The sequence below is a fragment of the Miniopterus natalensis genome, chromosome 7, assembly GCF_054644295.1.
Source record: "Miniopterus natalensis isolate mMinNat1 chromosome 7, mMinNat1.hap1, whole genome shotgun sequence".
In the NCBI taxonomy this organism is placed as follows: Eukaryota; Metazoa; Chordata; class Mammalia; order Chiroptera; family Miniopteridae; genus Miniopterus; species Miniopterus natalensis.
Window position 1 is genome coordinate 12,027,405 of NC_142087.1, and position 25,656 is coordinate 12,053,060.

At 46.0% G+C, this 25,656-nt stretch overlaps 1 protein-coding gene across 2 annotated transcripts in view; it reads right to left on the reverse strand.

Moving 5' to 3' along the window:
• Window positions 1-24,871, reverse strand: part of CEP250 (centrosomal protein 250) — a 40,129-nt gene extending 15,258 nt beyond the window's left edge. The window contains exons 1-20 of one of the 2 annotated variants that reach the window (XM_016213187.2): window positions 19,199-24,871; window positions 18,693-18,749; window positions 17,708-17,790; window positions 17,317-17,482; window positions 16,438-16,544; window positions 15,940-16,191; window positions 14,377-14,473; window positions 12,567-12,668; window positions 11,899-12,057; window positions 11,242-11,420; window positions 10,748-10,930; window positions 9,271-9,415; window positions 8,380-8,526; window positions 7,060-7,290; window positions 6,062-6,255; window positions 5,717-5,844; window positions 5,349-5,518; window positions 2,656-2,823; window positions 2,141-2,275; window positions 656-799 (exon numbers count right to left, since the gene is read on the reverse strand). In XM_016213187.2, coding sequence (XP_016068673.2) covers window positions 656-799; window positions 2,141-2,275; window positions 2,656-2,823; window positions 5,349-5,518; window positions 5,717-5,844; window positions 6,062-6,255; window positions 7,060-7,290; window positions 8,380-8,526; window positions 9,271-9,415; window positions 10,748-10,930; window positions 11,242-11,420; window positions 11,899-12,057; window positions 12,567-12,668; window positions 14,377-14,473; window positions 15,940-16,191; window positions 16,438-16,544; window positions 17,317-17,482; window positions 17,708-17,790; window positions 18,693-18,749; window positions 19,199-19,384 — 3,033 coding nt within the window. In that variant the 5' untranslated portion in view covers window positions 19,385-24,871. Of the gene's footprint in view, window positions 1-655; window positions 800-2,140; window positions 2,276-2,655; window positions 2,824-5,348; window positions 5,519-5,716; window positions 5,845-6,061; window positions 6,256-7,059; window positions 7,291-8,379; window positions 8,527-9,270; window positions 9,416-10,747; window positions 10,931-11,241; window positions 11,421-11,898; window positions 12,424-12,566; window positions 12,669-14,376; window positions 14,474-15,939; window positions 16,192-16,437; window positions 16,545-17,316; window positions 17,483-17,707; window positions 17,791-18,692; window positions 18,750-19,198 lie in introns of those variants that run through there. The other variant, XM_016213186.2, reaches the window with a different exon arrangement.
• Between the last annotated feature and the right edge of the window lie 785 nt (window positions 24,872-25,656).

Below are 25,656 nucleotides of genomic sequence, written 5' to 3' on the forward strand. Positions count from 1 at the left end.
GAAAGTTAAGGGCATGAGGACCAAGGGTAGGGGGCCAGAGTGAGGATGCTTCTCACCTAGGGCTTCATAGTCCTTCAAGGTTTACCAGTCACTGGCTCATTTCCAGTGCTCTGGAGGTTCTGCCAATCAATCCTTACACGTTCTTCTTAAACCCCCGCCCCCCCCGCCCAATAGCATCCAGCTTAGTCGTCTGTCTCCCAACCTCGTACATGCTGGATAAAGGCAGGCACAAGTAAAAATCTTGGCTGAATATAACTACACCCAAAGGTGAAGTAATGGGTAAGTGTAGAGTGATTGTATTTTTAAAAATAAATAATCAGAATACCATCTGATATAGGATTCTGAGAAGGAAAAGCAATCAGAATTAAAAAAGCAATCTGGGTAAAAATACTGATCCATGGGGAGGACAAGAAGAACAACTGACAGTGTGCCTGCATGAGAAAAATCTAAGTTCTGTGGCCACCACAGAGAGATTACTACCCTGGGGGCTCAAGAGGCACGTGCTCAGCTCTGAGCATCCCTCAATCTCCCACTCAGTACCGGGGCCTACCGTTCCCCTCCCAAGCTCCCAAGGTTCCCTTTGTCCTGCAGGAGGGAGTGGGGCAGCCTGCCTTTGTTGGGGAAGGGCTATGGGGTTGGGAGAGAGAGGAGGGACCTGCTTCAGCAGGTCTGTCTTATCCTGCAGCAGGAAGCTGCGCTCTTCTCGGAGGGCAGTGAGATCATCTCTGTGCTCCTGGGCTGCCTGATCCAGCTCCCGCTGAGCCTCCCAGAGCTGGGTCTGCAGCATCCCAATGGTCTCCTGCAAAGGGAGAAGACAGCTGTGAATAGAGGAGAGCTTTCACAGGGGCCTGAATCTTGAAATTCATGTTGTAGACATCTGTGCCATATAAATACTAATCTTTTAGTTGGGTTAGCAAAAGCTGAGGCAGGACCCAGCAACCCACCTTGTTTCCGTCATGCCTTGCCCCTCAACTCCTCACCTATTCCCTCTCCTCCCTCACAGAGTACGTTGGCTCACCCAGGATTTCTTGGTCAGGGTCCCTGAGTTGGCAGCAGTCCCTTAGCCAGACCACTGCAACATAGCCCTACTTCTACTTCATATCACCACGCCATACATGCATGTGTGCATACACACACACACATACATACATTTCTCCATTCAACAATAAAGTATTTTAGAATATATATATATATATATACTAAATTATGCTCTTCTCTGCTTTTTAAATACCATTGAACAGCTTTCCACAGTCTTTGGAACAAAATCTAGGCTCCTACCATGGCCGGTAAGGCCTCCTGCCTATCTCTCCACTCACCCCTGAGCTTATCACACTGGCACCATGCCACCTCCTTTCTGCCCTTGAACTCCCTAATCCCTTTGCTGTGTTGCGGGCCCTTATGATGCCTACTTCCTCTGCCTAAACTCTTCTTCAAATGGCTGGCTTCTTTGCTTTTTATCAGTTTTATTGAGATATAATTCACATGCCATACAATTCACCCATTTAAGGCGTAAAATTCAACATTTTTCAGTGTTTTCACAGAGTTTTGCAACTACTACAACTGACTTTAGAACATCTTCATCACCCCAGGGAGAAACCTGTACGCTCCCCATCCCCTGTTCTCACTCCCAACCACTCATCTACTCGCTGTCTCTATAGACTGGCCTTTTCTGGACATTTCCTATCAATGCTGTATGGCCTCTTGTGACTGGCTTCTTTTACTTAGCATAATGTTTTCAAGATTCACCCCTATTGTTACACAGGGCTTTTTAACCTCATGTCTCAGCTCAAATGTACTTTCTCAGTGAGGTCCTCCCTGACCACCTTGTCCAGTGGCCACCTTTGAATCACTCTCAATTACATTCAATTATATCACCTTACTCATTTCCTTTACAGTGCTCATTATCACCTGTAATTATCTCCTTTTTTTGGTCTGCTCATCCTTGTCTGTCTCTGCTACTAGAATGTCAGCTCCTTGAGGGCAGGGACCACGAGTTCACTGCCTGCCACACCGTTATGCTTGTCATGTATCAGCACCCAGCGCAGGGCCTGGCCCGAAGAAGTGCCAAAGAAGAACTGGCAGTGTTGAATGAGTAAATCCAAGTTCCCTTTTCTTCCCTGCCCAAGACCACCCTCCATACCTGTTCCTTTAACTTCTGAGCCTTCATGTCCTGCCTCAGCCGTTCCAGTTGCTGGCTGGCATCTGCCAGTTCCTTCTGGGTCTGCAGCAGTGTCTCCAGGAGAGACACCCTCTCCTTCTCTGTTTCAAGCTGCATCTGTGGAGGGTCAGGAGGGCAAGGGCTTGCTGAAGCGAGGTCACCATGCTCACCCACTAAGCCACCAGCATATTCCAGCTGCTCTATGGCTCTTCCGGCAAATGGGGTGGGGGCTGAGGGCAAAGGAAGGTCTGGATCTACTCACTGAGAACCAGGAAGTGCAAAGATTGCCTCTGGTTTTCAAGCTGACAGGATGTGGTAACGTCAGCCCTCCCTCAGGAAGTATGACATACTGCTGGCCCTGCAGCTAATGCTGCTGATAGGCCAGCTCGCGGGTAGCAAAGTGGGTAGCTACCTTCTTTTCTAGAAGCCCCAGTGGCACTGCTCTTGGAAGTGGAAGAGGAAGAGGCAGGGGGAATGTAGGTAGGTATGCCTCCCACCTGGCATAGGGCGCTCTCGGCCTCGGCCCGCTCCTCTTCCTTCTGGGTCCGGAGAGCCTCGGTCTCTGCCTGCTGCTCCCTAAGCCTCATTTCCAGCTCCACTTTCTGCCTCTCTAGGTTCTTCAGAGCCTTATCCAGTTCCTGCTGGTGCTGGGAACACTCTTTCTCCTGGTCATACAAAGGAAACACTGTCAGAAACAAATGGGTGGGGAGAGGAGGCAGAAGGAGACTGGATGCGAATAAGCCCACTGCTCACCAGCTGCCACCTTGGTGCCGCGCTAAGCCTGCTTCCTCATCTGTAAGTGAGGCTAATGACTTCTGCCTTCCCTATCTCACCAAGCTTTATGAGAATCAAATGACATTTTAAAAAAATCAAACGGTATCACACATAAAAGTGCTTTCTAAAGTGCAACTATACCTAATATAAGCTACGAGTATCCGTTATTTTAAAGCAACCACATCCTGGTTCACAGCTGCAACAACGAACTGAGGTGGCGGACTTGCTCTCTGTTGCCCACTCTTCCCTGCTCAGGGTGGCAGAGTTGGCCTTCTGAGAAGTCAGGTCGAGCCTTGCGAAGGTGTCTCCTGTATTATACAAGAGCACGAAGATGAGCACCCTGGTCCTCCCAGAGGTCCACCAGTGACCAAAGCCTTCCTTGACCCCGCAGACTACCCAGTACCCTATTAGTGGTGAAGGGCTCTGGAGCCAGGCTGCCTAGGTTAGTCTTTAGTCCAACACTACTAGTATGACTCAGCTAAATTCTATCACATCTCCATGCCTCAGTTTCCTTGTCTAGAAAAATGGGGATAACAACTGTGTCCTCTTAGGGTTGTTTTGAGGATTAAGATAAGTCACGTAAAGCACTTTAAATGGTGCTTAGCACATGGAAAGCATTCAGAATTTAATATCTATTGTCATCACCATCATCGTGAGCAAAGCTGTACATAGATCAAGAGGAGTGAATGCAGGTAAAATATTCTGCATGCTCCCATGTCATTGAGGAAAAAGGTAAATACACTGATTAACCTACGGGTTTTTAAAAAAAATTATATTTATTGAGGTAACACTGGTTAATAACATTACATAAATTTCGACATTATAATTCATTATCTGCATACTCTATTGTGTGTTCACCACCCAAAGTCTAGTTTCCTTCTATAACCATATATTTGATCCTACTTGAGATTTTAAGTATATATTTTAAAATATTAAAGGAAACAACTAAAAGAATGAAAAAATAGAGTACATATCTTACAATGCAGTAGAGAGAAAAAAGAGGTGAGAAAAAGACTACAACTTAATCATCCAATTTAACCCTCTAAAAGAAGTTAAGAAAGGTCATCTCCCCTCCCCAAAAGATATAAAAAGGCTGGACAAATAGCATAAGATAGTGGAAATAGACCCAAATATACTTACAATTACAAAAAAAGAAAGTGGACTAAATTATCTAATTAAAAGACAAAGAAACACAGTTCTGAATTGGGCAAGAATGGGTCCAAGGCATTCCTCTGCTCCCTTTCCATCCTGGGGCCAGTTTAACAATTTAAAATCCCAGAATCCACTCTTAATTCTCTGTACATACTGCAACAATAACAGCTAACACAAATAGAGTTCACTATATGTCAGGAATTGTTCTTAATGTCTTTTTATATATTATTTATTTAAGAGCTAGAAGCCAGACCAAAGAAACCCAAAACACTAATTCAAAAGAATATATGCACCCCTATGTTCATTGCAGCAGTATTTACAATAGGCAAGATATGGAAGCAACCCAGGTGTCCAAAAACAGACAAGTGAATAAAAAAGTTGTGGTAAATATATACCGTGAAATATTATTTGGCCATGAAAAAGAATGAAATCTCACCATTTGTGAGAGTATGGATGAACTAGAGGGTATCACGCTAAGTGAAATAAGTTAGAGAAAAACAAATATCATATGATTTCACTTATATGTGGACTCTAAAGAATAAAATTAATGAACAAACAAAATAGAAACAGACTCACAGATAAAGAGAACAGACTGCTGGCTGCCAGAAGGGAGAGAGGTTAAGGGGCTGGGTAAAAAAGGTGAAGGAATTAAGAAGTACAAACTGGCAGTTACAAAACAGTCATGGGGATATAAAGTACAGCATAGGAAATATAGTCACTAACATTGTAATAATTATGCATGGTGCCAGGTGGGTATTGGAAATATGGGGGATCACTTTGTAAAGTATATGACTGTCTAAAAACTATACACCTGAAACTAATATAAAATAATATTGAATATAAACTATAATTGAAAGATAAATTTATTTTTTTAAAAATATATCTTTATTGATTTCAGAGAGGAAAGGAGAGGGAGAGAGAGATAGAAACATCAATGATGAGAGAGTCATTGACCGGCTGCCTCCTGCACGTCCCCGACTGGGGATCAGGCCCGCAACCTGGACATGTGCCCTGACCAGGAATCGAACCCTGATTGCCTGGATCCTAGGTAGACGCTCAACCACTAAGCCACACCTGGCCAGGGGAAAGATAAAAATTTTTTAAGAGCTAGAAGCTATAGTTTGCACTTTGGTAACCAGCCTAGTCCTATTCATACTTCACTCTCATAAGTAGTAATATCTGGACCAAGAGTCAGCAGGTAGAGCACTCACTGAAGGGAGGCCAGGCCAGCCTCTCCCATCCCCTAGCCACATCCACCACCTACCCATTTCTCCTGGAGCCGGTTCACCTCCTCCTCATGGGCTGACTTCAGCTGCTGCAGAGCAGTCTGCCCATCTCGTTCAGCCTGGGCAAGCTGTCTGGCTGCTGTATCCCGCTCCTGTTCTGCCCGGCTCCGTTCAGTGTCCAGTTCCAGCTTCAAGCACTTTACTTCCCCTAAGATGCCAGAGACAGGATCTAGTCTCTGAGTCTCTGCTCTCTTCCTTTTAAAAACTCCCCTCCCCAGACCTCATGAGCAACTCCCATCTTAGAGGCACTGGACCTGGCTGGAGAAGACCTCTAATAGCTTCCCCCTGCCTTCCTGGCTTTCAACATCCCCATGGAACAAAGTGCCCATTCCACTTGGGTTCTTACCTTGGATTACTTCCTTGGCTTGAGTGATAGTTTGAATCTGGACCTCCAGCTGCCCCTTGGTGACCTCTATCAGAGAATTTTGTTGTTGGGCCTCAAACAGACTGCCCTCCAGCAGTTCCTTGGCTGAGCTGTCAGGTTCAGGAATCAGAAAAAGTTCTTACCTATCAAGTCCCTTACCCTTCCTTAAGAGAAGTTGGGTTCTAAGTACTGGCTACCTGGAGAAGTTAGGGTGGCAATTACAAATTCCTAAGTCATGTAGAACCCATATAGTTAGGGCAGGGAAATTAGCTTGGCTACCCTTTGAAAAGCTCCTTCTGCCCTTGGGTGAACTAGGTCTGGCCCTACCTGAGCCCCAGTAGTTGATCAGAGAGATCCTGCCGGTCACGCTCCACAGCCTGCAGCCGCACCTCTAGAGCTGCTTTCTCTCGTACAAGGGCCTCCTTCTCCTGAACTTCCTGGGCCAGCACTTCTTTCTGTCGCTTTGCCTCCTGATATAGTTGCTCCAGCTGAGCTGAGGCTGCCTCCTGCTGGTGATGTGCCTGAGGGGAAGAAATTGGTGAGATTCAGAGCAGAGGTAGGATTTCCCCAAGAGCTGCCATCACAGGTTGGGACCACTGGCTCCTCAGAGATTCTGGATCTGCTCTGTGAGGCCTGGGCATTGCCCACTCATACCCAGTGGCATTAATGTATTTCTCTATCAACCCATAGAGCCCCCAGAGAGGAAGCATACTCTCCTTTGAGCAAGACTCTGTGCTAGGGCTGCAAGAGACCTACCTCTAAGGAGCTTTTAGTTTTAAGGAGAAGACACGTGCATGATACCAGGAAGAAAGTGATCAGTGCCCCAAGAAAGGGGTTCTGAGAAGGGGGATTATTACTTATAATTATTAGGGCAAGGAGAAGTGTGGTGGAGAAGAAAGATGACCTTTGAGGTAGGTCATTGGTTCAGAAAAACTTCTGAGCCCCTGCTATGTGTTAGACACTGTACTAAAGCTGGAGGAACACAAATAAGTCATAGCCTTGCCTTCAAGGAGCTTGTGCTTTAATGGTAGAGACATGTAAACAGATAATTATAATATAGTATGAAGATGCGGTGGTTGAAATGTGCACAAGGTCCTAACAGAGCATACAGGAAAGGCATCTAATTCAAACTGGGGGTGTGGAATAGTGGGGAATCACTGAAGGATTCCTATAGGAATTCCTTTTAACAGCTGGAAGGTATATCCCAAACTAGTAACATTGGTCATTTCTAGGAAGTAAGACTATCACTTTCTGAATCATCTCTGTAGTGTTTTACAATGAGTGTATTATACCTTAATGTGACGGTATGTGTTTTGTCTTCTCACCTCACTTAGCTTCTCTTGAAGGTCTTCCTTCTCTTCTTGGATCCCCCTGAGATCTGCCTGCAGCTGAGCCTCCATCTTCTCTGCTTTCTGCAGCTGGGCCTCCAGGTGAGTGTTATTTTCCCACAGGGCTTCCTTGCTCCTCTCCGTCTCTGCAAGGCCCACTTGCAAAGTATTTCTTGCCTGCTCTGCAGCCTCCATTCTGCTGCACACAGACTGGTTCTCCTGTTCTAACTACTGACCAACAAGGGAAGGGCATCAAAGACAAATGGTTATAGTTTAGAGATCAAGTGCTGAGACAGAAATCCAAGTGAGATATGAATCTATTCTCCAAAGATGAACACAGGAGTGCTTATAAGAGAGGGGACTATGCATTCATTTGGTCTATTCCAGGTACTAGATGGATTGATGTCTGAGAGAGAGAGAAAAAAGGCAAAATTCTATTCTCAAAAAATTCAGAATTAGAAAACATCGAAGATTTCTGGGGCTCAAGGAAACAGGTAGCAAAAAGACATGTTAAATTCACAACCCATAGAGAAGATTCTTTGAGACTTAGGCTCTTCAGCAAACCCTTTTCTGGTGATTGCTGGTATCTCATGCAAGAGGATTAAAAACCTAGTCTTCCTTAATGAACAAAATAAACTGATGAACAAAATGGGTCCAGAGGCATGGATGCATGGAACAGGCTGACAGATCTGAGGGGAGTGCGGGGGGACGACATGGGATGGGATGGGGGTCGGGAAGAGATTAACCAAAGAACATATATGCATGTATGCACAGCCAGTGGACACGGACAATAATGTAGTAAAGGCCTGGGGTGGGGTAGGACTGTACGGAGGGAAACAAAGGGAGGGAAATGGGGGTTGTCTGTAGTACTGTCAACAATTAGGAAAACACACCCTAGTCTTTCTGTGTTTGTGATGTTTATTATATAAGATCCTATATGTGTTGAGATCTAGAGGTGTCATTTCATTTGTTTGCTAATAAATATAAATTTAAAAAATAAAAACCTAGTCTTCCTTCCTGAGGGCAGGGGCCTCCTTTCTAGCCCTGGTGATTTTACCCTAAAGCCCAAAGGTGGATCTGCTGTAGGTGCAGGAGGGGCGTAGTTTAATGGCTAACAGCCCAGTCCTTACAGTCTGCTCTCCTCTGCACCATAAATGCTGCTTCTGCTCATTTCAGAACTACAGTTGGGAGCTGATCTGTCTTGGGCTGATCCATTTAAGGACTCTTCCTTATCATGGATATCAGCTGCTTCTGTCACTGGCTTACCCTCAGTCAGGGCCCAGCCCTACCCCGTGTATCAGAAACATCTTTGCTCACCTGGAGAAGCTGCTGGTTCAGCCCAACTTTATCTAAGGCCAACGCCTCATTTAAGGCACTGAGCTTGGCAGCTGCAGCCCGAAGATCAGCTACCTCAGCCTTCAGGCTGTTCTGAGAACTCGACAGCTCCACAATGGACTGTTCAGCCTAAATACAAAGAGAGTCAAAGGCTTTCCTACTTCCAGTTCTCCTGCACCAGCTCATATCCCCAACGCCTGCTGCTTTCCTTGCACAGAGATTAGTTAACACTCCATTCCTTCCCTTACATTCTGACCAAGTTTTCCCTTCATTCATTTCTTCATTCATTAAGTTGTAAGAGGAGCTTACAGTAAAGAGGCACAGACAGTGGGATGTGTAAACAACTACAACTGGAACACCACCGTAGACAATGTAAGCCAAATGCTCTGGGAATGCAAAGAAAACATTGATTCAGTTTGGGAGAATCAAATATGTTTGGTAGAAGAGTTGACAAGTTGGGTACTGCTGAGATGAGGAACAGTTTGTGGTTAAAGGGAGAGGAAAGAAGCAGTAACACATGCGAAGTATTAGTCATGAAAGAACACGGTGAAACGGAGATTGCAATTAGTGCTAGAAACAGTTTGGGGCAGATAGAAAAGGGCTTTGAATGCAGCATCAAGGAGCCAGGAAGCCACTAAATGGTTTTAGAAAAGAGACTGAAAGCCAATTTATACTTCAGAAAACCATTCTAATTCCAATACAGAGAGTATACTGGGAGGGAAAGAACCCAAAGCAAAGACTAGTAATTGAGGCAAGAAATATAAAGGGTCATGGCTCGCAGGGTGAAGAACGAGGCAGGCTGCATAACCTTTTCCTAGGAACACAACTTTCTACTCGGCTCTCCCCCCAGAATGGAGGGGGAGGCCTACGTACCCTAGCCAGCGCAGCGGTCACTTCTGTTTGCTCTTGCTTCAGCAACTCCCCTTCCAGGCGACTTGACTCCAGGGCTTCCCGAAGAGTGATCAGTTCACTGAGTGATTCTGACTGTTTGGCTTCCAGGCACGCCAGCATCTCCTGACTAAGGTGGGAAGGAGAGGGGGCTAGAGGAAGTCTTAAGGAGTGGCCACTCGCCGAAAGGTAACAGGAATATAATTACCTATACTATGCAAAGAAACTGAAGGTCTCTAATAAGTGATGAGATCTCCGAGACATATAAAATGAAAACAGCAAGATGCAGAACAGTGTATGAAGTGTACGCAAGAAATTGGGGAAAATAAGAATTATGCACAATTTCCATATAGCAAACCAAGAAATTAATTTAAATGATCACCTAGAGAAGGGAAATGGGACGAATGAAGCAGAGGGGAGTAGACTTTCTCTGTGCATATCTTTTAAATAGTTTTGATTTTTGAATCATATAAATATTGATAAAAGTATTATTGATTCAAATAAATTAAAGAACGTGATTATTTTTGTGGACTGTTAGTTCTTCTCCAGGAAGCATCATTCCTCATACAAATCATGATCCTTACAGTAATCCTTCAAGATTCCACTCTTGGTTCCTACTAGGTGCAAGGAGGTAGGGCACCGGGGAGGAGGGGTCACACCAAAGGTGGAGAAGACACTGTCCCTGCCACCCGTTACTCAGAACCTACCATATGCCAGGCTCTTTGCTGACATTTTGCAAAACACTTCTCTAATCTTCCCAATGACCCTTCAAAGTAAATACTATTGTCCCCATCTTACAAATAAAGTTACCTGTCCAAGTGGCAGAGCCATAATTTAAACCAAGCTTTGGCCCAGCTTAAAAGACCTTGTCTTGCTTTTTACAGATTAGCTGGGTGCTTTACTCTGGAACTCTCTTTCTTGACCAGCTCATTTCTCATTACTTCCTAGGGTAAGTCCTTCCCTTCCCTTTAGTCACGCCATGAACCTTCTGCCTTCTTTTTTTGCTAATCTGTTCCTTTAACCCTTCTCTCACTCTCTACAAATCAAAACATGGCAAGGCCCAGCTCAAAGGCTACCCTCTCCTCCATGAAGTTTCAATAATTAACTGTTACTCCTATGCTCCTGGCTTGAAACTCTTATTTAGCTCATACTTCATCTGGCCTCATGCCACAGTTAGTTCTTTGTCTTCACCATCACATTGCAAACTGCTTGAGATTAGGGCCTGTGTTTTCCTTATTTCTGTATCCCCCACAGTGCCTCATCCCTTACAGGTGCTGGGCAAAGCCTGGATGAAACTTCTGTAGTCATCTTTCTGCAAAGGAAAGAGCAGTAAGCTAATCTGAACCCACTGCACGCCAGGCTTCAATTCACTCTACTTTCTAAGAGAGGGGAGTGGGTGGAGGAGGGTGTGGAATTGAAGGGAAGATCAAGTCCCAGTGAGGAGGGGACTGGTCACACTCACAGGCGCTGCCTCTCTCGGACAGCTAGGTGCAGCTCCTCCTGCTGCTCCTCCTTCTCGCCCTGAGCAGAGTCCCCCTGCAGCTGCAGTTCCATGTTTGTCCTTCGCAGGCGCCATGCCTCCTGCTCCAGCACCTCCAGCTGCTGCTGCAGCTCTTCCCTGGTCTTCTGCAGGAGTTCTCGCTCCCTGGAAGAAGGAGGCCAGAGATGAGCAGAGACCTTGGAACCTAGAGTCCTTCCTAGAAGCAGACATCATAGAATCAAAGGACAGAGACATCTGTTTCCTTTACATATCTCATCTTCCCTTTTGAGCAGATACTTTCTATCATCACAAGAACCCAAAACTGAGTGAGTAGGAACAAGCAGAGCACAAAGCAAGGCAGCCCTGAGCTTAAGGGAGAGCAGGGCCAGCCAACCAGAAACGTGATGGGAGAGGGTAAATGGCCAGGTGAGGACTAAGCCCAGAGAGGAAGGGTGAATGAGTAGTCCCCAGCTCACTTGCTAAGTGAGTCCACTTCTCCCTGGAGGTCCACAGTCTGCCCTGCCAGAGTGTCCCGCTCCCCAGTGAGCTGCTGTAACCGCTGTCTCAAGGCCTCACCTTCTTCCTCCCACTGATCATGCTGCTGCTGCAAGAAGCTCACAGCTTCCTGACAGCCTGAAAGCTGCTGCCTTAGGTCCTGTGCAGGGAGAGTAACAGAAGTGGGATGGTGAACAAGAGGGAAGGGAAAGGAGGGTGTCAGAAGTCTGATCGTAGGGCTGGGCAAGAGGCTTGGGGGCTGCTGCAACACAAGTAAGCTAAGAAGAGATGTGACCAGTCAAAAAGACAAAGGATGAGAGATTACTGGGCTTCTGTGGCTCCTAGCCTCAGAGTTCATGCACAGTGTGTGTGGGGGCTTAGAATTGGGGAACACTCACCTGTACTCTCCCAGGACTTCGATCGCCAATCTTTGCATTCACTGGCACAGAGAGTGTGCCGGTTACCCACAAGCATAACTGGGCAGACACAGAGATTCTAATGGGCACTCTGGGGTGTTGACAAAACACCTCATGAGTAGTCAACAGAGTGAAAGGGGCAGTCCAGGCTAGGAGGGCAACTGGGGCACAAGTCACTTTAGATACCCACACCTATGGCTGAGGAGGAATCTGGGGTCTCACCTGCACAGCATGCCGTCTCCGAGTCAGCACTGAACGCACCAGAGTAAGAGCCTTATCTGGGTTCTGGGAATCAAACTGGGAGAAGTCACCATAGTCCAGCTCCAAGGTGCTCTCATGACCAGAGCCTTGGGACATACTGTCCCCTTCTTCTACCATGACCTGAAATCCAACACAGCAGGGTCACCACCCTCGTGAGCAAGGCCTAGAGTCCACACAGGGGACCAACACCACAGCCTGGACAAACAAGATGTTTTCCTTCTCGGGTCGTCTCCCTGGGGAGTGGAAAGAGGGTATCTAAGAGGAAAATAGGTTGGTTCCTTCAACTCTTCACCTTCCGTCGCCCAAACCTAGGACTAGCAACAAGACTAGAGCACTCTCTGAGGTAACAAATGAAGAAATGAAGGAAGAGGAGGCTCTTGAGGTAATGTAGGCCAGAGTCCTGCCACTGGCCTGAGAATTACCACTGGGCATAAGAGAGGGCCTGTTCCAGCAGACAGCGAGAACACAGGAACGCTCTTAGGTTCCAGCCTTCAAATATGCTCAGAGAAATCATCCCCATAAGATCCTAAGTCCAAACACCTCAGAGAGTGGAAATGCAGGCATGACTGAGAAGCCTGGGGAGGAGTGAGGCATAACCTGCTTACCATGAGCAGGAGGCCTACCAGTACCTGGGTTATATCCTTGATCACCTGCTGTAAAGACAGCTTCTCGTCTTGGGCATTCCTACTAAGAGATGTCTCATGTTCCATTAATTCTGCATGATTTGTCTCCTGAATGGGGAACAAAATAGAGCCTAAGAGCCACACTCTCAGAAAAGAATTTCTCATTCCAGGCCCCAAATCAGCTAGTCTCATTCTGTATATTCTGTCAACCCCACTTGTCCCCTGACCACACATGAATGCTAACATTGTCCCAGGACTCTGAAGATGATAGCATGTGGTGATCAAGAGCTCAGATTAGTGATAAGAGCTCCAAAGTAGACTGCCTAGATTAGAGTTCTTGTTCTCTCACTTACTGGCTTGGTAACTTTAGGTAACTGCTCCTTTGAACTTCCTTCTCTTTCTTATGCAAATAATTAGCAGCATCTACTTCACAGGTTTTGAGGCTTAAATAGAAAAACTGCATGTAAACTACTGGCACAAAGCAAATGCTCAATAAATGTGAGCTGCCACTGGAGGATGGCTACTGTCTCTAAGCAGCAAAATGGTGCTTGAGACAAAAGGTTCAACCAGAGAAACCCCTAGCCTCAGAGCTAGCAATGAACTTGAAGACTCAAGATTTCCTCTCTTCCTTCCTATCACACTATGTTAGTGAAGGCCCAGGGACATAGACTTGCAGTGGTGTTTTGTTGAACCAACATTTGCAAAATTGAGAGATTTTATGAACGGAGATCTGAATTTCTGGCTTCTCAAAAATTTAACAAATGGGCCACACCAGCCCTCATTACTACATGGCAATAATTTACTTAAGTTGGGCCGCAAACACCTCTTTCAGATGAGACATGTATTCTTCAGGGTCCTGCAGTCCCTGCTACTCCTCATTGTTTCCTTAACACGGACATCAAGTGTCCCCTCCACTAAAAACTAAATATGGCAGCACTGGAAAAACCAGAATTCTTACTGCTGACCGACTTCCTTCACTTTACCTTACCTGGGCCTGCGGACATTTGAATCTGCAAATTCCTGACAAACAGAAACCAAAACGGCAAAAACATGTCCAGCTCCCAGCTGACCCCAGCTAGGATGAGAAGATTAGGGGTATACATGTGGATAAGCATTCAAGATCTACCTAAAATCAGAGATCTAAAAATTCTTAGAGATGAAAGGAAATGTGGGACCAAGCCAGAGGTTCTAACGCCCAACCTGAGAGAATCCCTTTGGTAACAGCCCCAGCAGATGTTAAGCCAGTGACACAAACCTCACGCATTCCCAAGACAGATCATTCAACTACTGAACAGTGCTGGCTGTGAGCCAAGCCCTACCACCCTGTAACTTCTAGCCATTGACATTGCTTGTGCCCATCTGGAAAACATTAAACAAGTCAACTCTTTCCCCAATGTCAGTCCTTCAGATACGTGAAGGCAGCCATCACGGCTTCCCCAAGCCCTTTATTCTCTGGGCTAACCTTGCCACACTCCTCAGTTGTTTCCCTTATGACTAGGTTTTGAATCTCTCCACACATTCCATTCCTAGTTTGCCAGTGTGCCCTTAGTGTGTGTCCCACTGTCTCTGATAAGGCCACACTGTGTGTATATACCATTGTAGTCTCCCAAGGAATACAGTAGGGATAGTAAACAGTTAATATTTCTCGAATGAATAAATGAATGAGTTAATTTTCAAGTTCAGCCAAAATTTACTTTCTAGCTTTAGGGGATTTCATCAAGGAAGATTTAACTGGTACGCTGCACTACCTGTCCATGAAGGACAAGGAATCTACAGGTCCACTCCCACCTCCTTTCCAGAACAAAGGATCATGTACCAGGATCTCCACTGTCTCTCTCAGAGCCTTCAGCATATTTTCATAATCTTCATTTTGCTTCTGGGACTGGGTCAGAAGAGCAGAGAGCTCAGTCACCCTGAAGAGAAGAGCACAGCATTGTCACCTGGGCAGCCCACTGAGAGGACAAAGCTACTATGCAGCACACCCCATCCCCAATACAGACACTCCCAATGCAGCCCCCACAGGGTCCCGGGTGCCCGCAGCCCCTGCACTCCCTGAATACCACAGGATGCTACAGTTTTGAACTGCGGGGAAGCCAAAAGCCACTCAGACACATGCAGGGATTTACCACATCTCAAGGCCGGAACACGTGTTTGGGGGCCTGAGAGCTGAAGGTAAGCCCTGGCCCATGCCCTTCCAGGCCCCGCTTGATCTTGAAGTCAAGCACCCTGAAGTCAATGAGAACATCAGAATTGCCACATGGGATAGTCCCACGGTCCCTCCAGCCCAAGGTTCTCACTTTGATAGGGAAAAAAGAGGGGCAACTTGGGAGGATTATGGTCAACCTCTCTGATATAAATCTCAAAGTTCAGGAAGATCACCACACATCTTTATCACTTTAACACTATATCCTGGAGCTCAGTACCTGGTGTTATATGGGAAGCTAAAGAAATATTTCTTGAATTAACATCATCCAGGAGTCTAAATTTTTTTTCAAAGTCTTAATCATTTATTTTATACCAACTCTAAGAGCCTTAATTCACTAAATGGTCATTAATTTAATTACTGCATCATTCAACAAACATTTATTGAGTGTCTGCTATATGGCAGAAGAAGTGCAAAGCACTAGAGACACAAAACTTACTAAGAAACCATCTATGGTGCTTCCCAGGGGTTTCACAACCAAACCAAACAAACTGCAATTTATGGACTACACCAATAGATGGTGATACAACCCTGGCCATGGGGCATAAACTGAACTTTGCCCTGAGATTTAAATGAGCTCTTTGCTTAGATCCCTGTCTTTGTTATCATCATTAAAAATAATAATAATAATAATAAATCTATTTCATTATAATCCAAAAAATAAAAAAGGAAACTAAATAATCAATGAGATATAATGAGCTCAAGGCTATAACAAACAGGCCAAAAGACCACATCGAGGCATAGTAATTTAACAGGCTATTGAGGTCAGAGAAGGCTTCACAGAAGAGGTGACATCTGAATTATGTCCTAAAGGATAAGGTAGAGAGAGAAGGGAAGGAGGCATTCCAGATTAAGGTCAGCATATACAATGGCAGCGAAGCATGGAAACGCTTGGCCCATCTGGGAACAGCAAGTAGTTTGGTCATGACAGAAGACAGAGTCATAGCTAGCTCTGTAAGTCAACGGGCAAGAAACTGAGCTGCAAGCTAGTCTGAGGGTAGAGGGCAGTGACATGACCCAAGCTGTGGCTCTGGGTTTCAAACTAGACTCCCTCTGGCACATCTCTTTCCCCTTTCATGGGAGGAATGCTCTTCACATCTCCTCCACCTATCTCTAACACCCTACGGGAGTCACCTTCCCCTCAGGGACCGCTTTCTGGACCCTAGCCCATCTCACCGATCCTGAAGCTCAGCCTTCTCCAGATCCCCTTGGCTCTTCAGCTGTATTAACTCCTGGCTCCTTTCATGGGCTTCCTTCTCCAGCTCCTGGGTCTTGGCTAGTAGCAGCAGCAGCTGCGTTGGCTCCCCCCGATCTAGTCTCCCAGATCCATCAGATTCCCGAGATTGAATTCCCACAGTCAAGCGCAGACAACAGGTCAATAGGGATCCTGAAAGCCTCACATGTTCAGCCTTGAGCTCCGTCAGGTCTCTGAGTACAAGCAAGGAAAGAACAGGCTCCAATAGGGACCAGGGAAGGGAGCATGGATCAGGCCCAGTGAAACCTAAGGAGAAAGTCTGGGGAAAAACATCTGAATACAGTAACACCAGCCTCCGCCCAACTCTTCCACTCACCCACTCGCCCCCACCTGTCATCTGATCCCCTTCAACAGCAGCCCACTGTCCTAAGTCCAGAATGGTAGAGGCAAACCTCTTCCCTCCTTAGTGCCCCACTAACCTGTCAGTGGCTGACTTCATTTCCAGGAAGTGGCGTCGGAAGGTCACCACGTCCCGCCATAGACTGAGAAGGCGACCATGCTCCCCTTTCAGGTAACCCTTGAAGAACTGTGTGTCCAGAAACCCAGGTCATACCAAAGGGCAGAGGGCTATCTTTTGCCAACACAGGAGTCTTGGATTCCTCCTGACTACTGAGGTGGAGGGGAGGAGGGACTTATAGGAGATAGCTTATAAAGGGGTGTCCATACTCAAGTTGTGCTGAAGAGCTTAATCAAGTTAGCAGAGGGATTCAAGAGGTCAGAGGGCCTGGGATATACAGCCTGGGTTTATGGCCTCACTCTGAACCAGATGAGAAAAAGAGAAACATAGCTGCTCAACAAATGGGATCTATTACAAGACTTACAATAAGGATTAAGTGACATAACATGTAAATCACCTAGCATTATTCCTAGCACAGGGTAAAGGCTCAGAAAACATTAGGGATCTGAAAATTCCCCAGGGTCCATATCTGGTCTTTCTTCCTCATTCAATTTCAGTAACTACCTCCTTAGCACCTACATACGCAGATCTCCAGACAAGGGGAGTCAGCAACTTTCAGATCCATCCAAAACCTAAGCTAGTCACTTACACAGGAACAGATTTGCTTTGAATGTCACGTCATCTATCAGCAAAACCTCACTAAGCAGGTAAGGATAGAACTAAGCTGAAGACTCAAGCAGGGCAAAGCTGCCAGCAATGAGTGGTAAGGATGGTCACAGACTTTAATGATGACAGCCCAGTCTCCATCCAAGTCCTGAAGTAAACCCCTTCCAACACTGACCAGGGTAGTGCCCAGAGTGTGAGCCCTCCTCTCACAGTCCCAGCTCCCTGTCCCTCCTACCTCCTGTTCCATCCGCCACTGGCTCTCCTTCCTCATCAGCTCGTCCCGGGCCCGGCTCCAATCTACCGTCAATTTTTCCACATCTTCCCGAAGTGCTTTATTGGCCACATCAGCTTTTTCCATGTGCAGCCGAAGCTGGGTGTTCACCTCTGCCAGACTCTCACACCTGCACTGGGGAGGGGGAGCAGCAAGAGCAAAATGAAGGTCCGGTCCAGCCACTGGACTTCTTGGAGTAAGATGACAACCCCTGGAATTTTCCATTGCCAGGACTGGAGGGGGAAGGCTGAAAGGCCATGGTCTAATTAATGCTAGCCCTCAGCACAGAGGTTTCCCATCAGCCTTCTCCACCCACTGGCCAAGCACCCAGGCCAGAGAATTTGGGGTCCATCACCTATGTTGCTCCTCCTCCAATCGGATTAGCAGCTGTTCCAGGTTTGGCTCCTCCACACTGTCCCACATCTGAGGGATTGGTCCCTTAGCCAGACAGAGACAAACCTTATTTACTTCCAAAGAGAGCATCACTCACACCAATTCCCTGTGCCCCCTTCCACAGCTTTCTTTTAATTCTTTCTTCCCTTTGTTAGCAATATGGCTTTCTGCTCAACCACTGCATCCTGAAAATAAGTCTACCACAACCCTCGCTCCAAAAGTGAACCCATGACTTCTGAAGGATGGCATTGGTAAAGGACTTTCAACCTAAGAAGAGTAAGATACATCTTTCACTGATGGCCTTGACTTCTACCACACCAATTTTTGGACCTTGGGAAATTACTCAACTTCTCTGAACCACAGCATCTTCAGCTACAAAATGAAGACAATATCATTCCCCTCAGAAAGTTGCTCTGCAGATTAAGTGACAATTACATGACAATGCCTAGGGAGCCTGACCTACATAGACTAGCACTGAGTAAGTTTTGGTTCTTTCCTTCCTCTGAGGAAACTTTTCTAAGGGGAATGTGAGAAGATGCTGAGAGGGAGCTGGAACAAAGGCAAATGAGTCTCTCAAAGCCAGTTCTACCTAGCCAACACACCACAAACATGGTTTTCAGGTCTGCAAAGGCATACCTCTCTCTACAACAGATAAACACTGACACCTTCTGGAGGAAAAATGTATTTCTTCCCTCTGATTCCATAACCCTTCCAATCTGATTAAGTCTCCTGAAGTTGCATTTTGTCCTTAGAGAGCCAAGGGTTGAAGTCTGACAGGCCAGGAGTAGCTAGGTCCAAGAAGGTATCTGCGTGACAAAACTCTCTGGGGCTGAAGAAAGAGAGGCTTCTATCAAACACGCCTTATCACACTCAGACCCTCTCAGCAAGAAAAGCCTGACAAGCCTGTTCACTGAGGGCTTAGGGGAGCAAGGAACAGCCTTTCTCACCCCAGTGGCTTTCAGCCGCTTCTCCAGCTCTTGGCACCAGTTCCGGTACTGCAATACCTGAAGCAAACAGGGCAGGATGAGAGCAATGGGCAAAGTGGGTACAAACTGCCCAAACCGAAGGCCCCAAGAATCTTGGGCAAACCTGCTGTGAACGGGGGACTGGGTGAGGATATTGAGGTAAGGCCATAACATTTTTATAGTTTCTAAATAATAGTTTCTCTAGAACTCTTGTATTAAAGGCAAGATCATGGGCTTTGGAACGAGAAAACCTGTGGTAGGTCCAAGCTCCAGACTAGAGAAGCAAACCTAGACAACTAATTTAACCCTCATGAATGCCATCTTTAAAAGGGAAATAACATACATCTCATGGCATAATTGTAAGCATCAAAGGGGAGGCTGGGACATACCCACCACATGGTTCTGCCTCCTGCAACCCTTACCCCACCTTAGCACCCAGCTCTAGGAGGTGTTCTCTTTTCCCTTCTATGAAAGGGCAGCTGCCTCACCTTGGCCTGCAGCTTCCTCACAAGGACTGCTTGCCTCTGCTGGGCCTCCTGGGAGCTCTTCAGCTTCCGCCAGGAGGCTGCCTGGTTTTCTGCCATCTGCTGCTGTAGCGCCAGCACCTGCTCCTCCAGCACCAGCTGCAGTGACTGGGGCTTCATACTGTTCAACCCAGGGCCTCCTGTCTCCATGGAGGCAGCAGACAGTAAGCCCAAAGGCCCCTATGCAGCCAGAGGCTGTTGGCTCTCAGCAGGGTCTCTAATCATTGCAGTGCCACTTGGACCTCCTCTCGAGCTGGGGACCAAAGCACAAAGCGGAGTTGAAAGGACTGTCTGCAAGATTCAAATTTATTCAGCAAATACTCATTAAGTCTGACAAAACTGGGCTGGACAAAGTATGTACCTGTACTATAAGTTCCCTCAGAGCCTTTAAAATACTAAGATGGACCTCAATCTCTAAGGGAGGCCTTTGATGAGCATCGTTTCCTAAATTTATTTGACCATGAAACAAGTTACAGGACTAGTGTTTTCTGGCATGTCTTTTGGAACTCTGTACTAGACCAAGAGCTCCTGGCTTACCATTGCATCCCTAGTGCCTGGCACAGTGCCTAATAAACATCTGTTGAATGGATCACTGAAGGTGCTATTAGTCTATCAGGGGAGAAAGATACAATTACAATACAGCAAGTTCTCACTTAATGCCATTTGTAGGTTCTATGATTAAGTAAAATGACGTATAATAAAACCAATTTTACCATAGGCTAATTGATATAAAGAATTAAGTTCCTACAGCATCACATCAACATTATAACCAAACAACGCTGAACAAAACGATGCTTTTTGAGAACCTGTGTAATGTAGTATGTGCAATAATAATAGTGAAACCGCAGGATAGTACGGGAACACCAAGGAAAGGCATTAACCAACCTGGGGACTGTGAACTGTGTGGATCATCTTCATCACATTTAATACTTGCTAAGTGCTTCTAAGGTCAGTCACATCATAGGTTCTTTACAAGCACTATGCCATTTTGTCATCATAAGAATCTTAAAATGTTCCAATGCCTTCCCATCACACTTCTGAATAGGTATGATTATAATTCTATATATGGATGAGGAAACTGGGGCTTAGAAAAATTAAGCAATTTGTCTTAGTTCACACAGTTGGCATTTGGTTGATTAGGGGTTTGAACACAAACAGTCTGACTCTCTGACAAAGAAATGGAGTGGCAGGCATTTCAGGTAGGAGATCCAACAGAGTGGGAAGAAGGAACCAGCTTCAGCAGGATGGTAAAACCCTCCTCACCCACCACGAGCTGGGCCAAAACAGGGCAATGGGCTACCTGCAGGCAGAGGAGGCCACCCTACCCAGTGAGCTTTAGATATACCCTGGGGAGGGGGAGGCATGGTGGTCAAGAAGAGTTCCAGGTGCCAGTCCAAGCTCTGCCTCTAGTGGGCTCTGTGACCTTGAGCATTCCTCTTCCCCTTCACTCTTTGTCCAAAAATGAGGGTACCCAGCTACATGACCTCTGTGTTTCTTAGGCCTCTAAACACATCCAATAACCTCCTGCGTCCAGGCTCAAATGTCACTTCCTATCATGTACTCCCAGATGTAGAGATATATACATATACACATATATACATACATACACATATAGTAATATATCAAATATATATTATTTAATTAAAATATTTGTATATATGTAGAGAAAATATAATGTCTATATTACATTTTTTCACTGCTTGTCTATCTCCTCTACTAATCTGTGAGTGCCTCAAAGGCAAGAGCTCTCATTTTAGTCATTAGTAGGTCATCAACAAATGCATGTGGGCCTTACTCCTGACAGATCTAAACCCTTGGCCAGAGGTTACAGATGTGGCCCGATGGCTCTTTTCAACCACTGTGTGGCCCATACAAAGAATTTTTAAGAATCCAAATTAGGTGCCAACATTTACCACTGGGAAAATGCATATAACAATTCATATTTCTGGAAAATCAGAATAGCTAGTGACCCTTGCTTGATCCACAGTCCCACGAGGCGTAGCTGCCTGCAGCTGAACAGTGTCTGTCCCCTTTAGATAGAATATATGCTCTCCAGTTCACCAGTCTCCACCCCCTACCCCAGCCTATTCTCTTCCTCACACTGATAGATTTCAGTCGTCGTTTATCATTGTGCTTGTGCTGGTGTTTTTCTTACAACAGAGGAAAACTCAGTTTACTAATTTACATTACCTCCTGGGCAACTGCAGAGCTTGTGCTAGACAGTAAGGAAAGTGCATCTAGTAAGAACAGGTGAGTGGCACCAACATCCCAGGCTGCCTCTTCCTAGCCTGTAAACTGGGTTAAGACAGCCTTCCTGAAACGCCATTCATCTTCCTTGTCTGCCCTTCCTTTCCTCCACGGCAGTGTCATCCAACTCACCATGGCTCTGTAAAATGCTAGCTCAATCTCTCTGCTGGTTGGAGGCACAAACCTGCTGGGACACAGCTCTTACCGCCACCACCACCAAGAAGAGTAGCTCCAAGAGGAGCCTTTTCTCTCCTAATACTGACGGTTCGCTAAGCTTTTGCACACAGTGAGAGTCTCAGAGGCTCCAAAGCCTCCCTTACCTTCTTTTGAATCCTCCCTCCTCCCAAATATTAGGTTGAACCTAATGAAATTGCCAATACTTGCCCATTTTTTAAAGCTGTACGGATGCTAATTTCATGCAGTTCAACCTAATGTGTGTTTAAGAAGCTACGCCACAGCTCCTAGAATTCTCATATTAGATACTCTTTCAGGATAAGACTGGCATTAAACATTATTCGAGAAGGTGATAGTGATACTTCAGTAAAGAAACGGGATTATTTAATTATTTCACCTTAGCAGATGATTAAATGTTTTTAGAGCTATTTAAAAATTTAGTACAGCCCTCTAATTTGACAATAAGGAGCCTGAGGCCAACAGAGATGAACTTCATTTTGTTCACATTTTATTTATATGCCCCCTTTACCTGAGAAAATGACTGAAATTGCAGCAAATGTACCCTCCTAATGTAAGATGTCACTAACAGGGAAAACTGGGAACTCTCTGTACTATGAAAATTTTCTGTAAATCTAAAATTGTTCTAAAAAGTTAAGTTTATTTTAAAAATGATTTGAAATGTTCTATGATTAAAACAACAACAAAATCCCCATTAAACTGAAATTCCCAAAAAAGATAAGAATAAAAAGAGGGAGGGGGCAGAGAAAATTTACATCAGAAATCTTTCTGAAATTGGGATTTAGTTCTGAGCTTCAAGACGCAGTTCAGCACCCTTTTATTAGCACACTGTCAGATCAGCCAGAAAATAAACTAGCACAGTTCCAAAAGAAGGTAGGTTTCAATGCCCCTCAGAAAAGGAAAAGGTCAGAAGTTGGCAAATGGTGACAGATTGGATTGCATTCAAATGGGGAATGGATGTCACTGTGCTTTGTAAACTGTAAACCACTGAATAGACATTATCATTACTGTAGGAAAAGGAAAAAGAATCACTTCTTTTATACATTAATTTATCCCATAAATACTCATGAATTCCAGCTCAGTATCAGGCAGTCTGTTCACCAGTGGTACAGAAATGAACAACTTCCTACTTTTGCTGGGAACCAGACTGGGAAGGACAGTAACCTCTGAACCCTGAACCTAGGGGTGGACAGCAAAAGAAGAGTGACATAAATTATGTAGTCTTCCCTCACTCAAAATACTCAAAAAGGAGTATTTAGATAAAGCTTAAAATAGAAGCAACACCACCTGAACTTGGAGTAGAGGTGTAAATGCTGCAAGGACTAAGATGTGGACTACTATTATTAAATAGAATCTGTTGCTTAAAACAAAAAAGGAAAAACACTTGAGGGCATAAGTGTTTTATTTTCTGAGCAAAGAAACTACATATATTTGTTTGCAGAGACAATTTGTTTCTTACTGCAGAAAAAAATTAAGATGCAGCTAGCTCCTTATAGCAATCTCATACATGGGGCCTCTTTCTCTCTCTGATCTCCTCCCACCTCTGGCCTCTCCCTTCAGTCTCTTTTGCTGGCTCTCCTCATCTCCCCACCATCTAAAAGTTGGAGGCCCAGGAGCTCAGCCTTCAGACCTGTCCTCCATTAACCTTCATTTCCTAGGTAATCTCATCCAGACTCAGGGCTTAATTTTCTCCCCCTTAAGAGTGAGCTTGAATAAAGTTAATGAAGTAGAAATGACTTCCAGAACAAGATCATAAAAGGCACTACAGCTCCACCCCCTACCGCTGTACCCCCATCCCCCCATGTCCTAAGGATACTCAGGCAGCCCTATGAAGAGGCTCAGTGGCAAGAAACCACATTGGGAGCAGAGCAGCCATCAGCTTGACTGCAATCTCCTGGGAGATCCTAAGCCAGAAACATCCAGCTAAGCTACTACTGAATTTCCAACCCACAACCATATGAGACAATAAATGATTGTTGTTTCAAGCTACTAAATTTTGGGGTAATCACTTGCACAAAAAAGTAGGTAATTAATACATCTGGATTACTGCAAAAGTTACCTAGCTGGTAGCCATGCTTCCAACCTTGCTCCCAGTATTTTTTTTTTTCTCTCAAAAGAGTAGTCAAGGTGATCCTTTTAAAACAGTGATGGATTATGCCACTCAGAACCCTCCAATACTACTCAGAGTAAAACTCATGATCATTATAATAGCCAACAGGGTCCTAATTATTTGATCCCAGTCTCTAATTGTTTTAATTCCCATTCTTACTCCCCCCTTTGCTCATGACCCTCCAGCCACTCAGCCCTCCTTGCTGCAGGTGCTTGGAACATACTAAGCCACACACTCATCTCAGGGTCTCTTCCTCCAGATATCTTTATGATTCATTCCCTTACCACCTTCAGGTCTCTATTCAAATGTCACCTTCTCATTAAGTTGTTCCCTAACCACCCAAAGTAAAATACGACCATCCTTCCCCCACCTTTCACACAAATTTCTATTTACCTTACCATGACTTATCTGTACCTTCCTGATTATTATGTGTAATATACATGTCAGAATATAAATTTCCCAAATACAAGAACATTGTTTTGTTGATAGCTGTATCCCCAGTTCCTAAAACAATGCCTGAATGAACATAAGGACATTAGGTAACATGATCCATGTAACCAATGGTCTTGCAAAATGCTCACAGTTCTACAACGTTCTAAGGTAAAAAACAAGTCATATAGTTTGTATAGCACTTTACTCTCACGATGATTATCTGCAGTCTTCATGAAAAACAAACCACCTTTGAGATAAGATTATTGCCCCTATTTTACAGACAACAAAACTGAGGTTCAAAAAATGGAAGGGATATAACTGGTGAGTGTCAAAGATTAAACCCCAATCTGCCACCAAACACTATGCCCTCTCCATTACTCAAGCCGCCTCCTAAATCATGGCCTATGGAGTCTCAGCTCTGAGAGGGACACTTCCTACGGGGTGTGTGCTGAAGCCTGCAGACCTCTGGCGGACAAGGAGCAAAGGCAGACGGAGTGACTGAAGGAAGGTCGGCAAGTTGTAGCTCTGGTTTTGCCATGAACTCCCTTCCCTGCACGCTCAGGAACATCACTTCTCCTTGCTATGCCTTCTCAGTGAAATGCGATCAGAGTCCTGGCCTCCGTACCTGCAGGGGCTAATGCGACCAACTCAACAGAAATTTACCAAACGCACAGGTCCCCTGGCGAAATTATCGCACGCTCCTGGGAGGAAAAGCCTTCATTCTCCCTGCTCTGCTCACTTAGCAGCTGTGGAGCTCTAGGCAGGCTGATCTGCGACTCCACGCCTCACAGAATGTGAAGCTATGGAATCCACCCTGTGGAACTGCTGAGATTAAAGGGGCCTTTCCATGTTAGGCCTCAGGCAGCACCTGGCGCTCTGCGGCTCTTCAGTAAGTCTTGGTTATTGCTGTCATCATCATGTGCTAGACCCTGGGAGACAGGGATGGACAAGGCAAAGCAGACGCCCCACAGGCGCACGGGGGTAAAGGGAGCGACTCGGCGCTGAGCGCAAAACCCCACAGCGACCGGAGCTGCGCCCGCGGACAGGTCGCGAGGTTTCCGGGGAAGGGGCGACTGAGGTGGGCCGCGAGAATCGGGAGCTCCAGAGCGGGGGGGCGGGCCGGGCTTTCGGCAGAGCACGTGCAAAGCCCCGAGGGCAGGGGGAGCCACAAAATGCTGGGAGCCGGGAGCGCGGAGGGCCGGCCAGAGGGCGCAGCGCCGCGTCGGACGACCCTGAGTTCGTCCGCTGTAGGGACCAGGGGTCGGGAAGATCCCTTTCTGCGCGCGTCCTGGGGCCCAGCGTGGCGCCGGCAGCCGGACGCGGAGGCCAGGGGCCGAGAGCCCCGGGGAGGGTCCCAACCCCTCGGTGGGCCTCGGGGTCCTGCCGGGGAACCGGGCGCCTTAGCCCGGCGGTCTCCGGACCTCGGGCCGTTAGCCGGGAC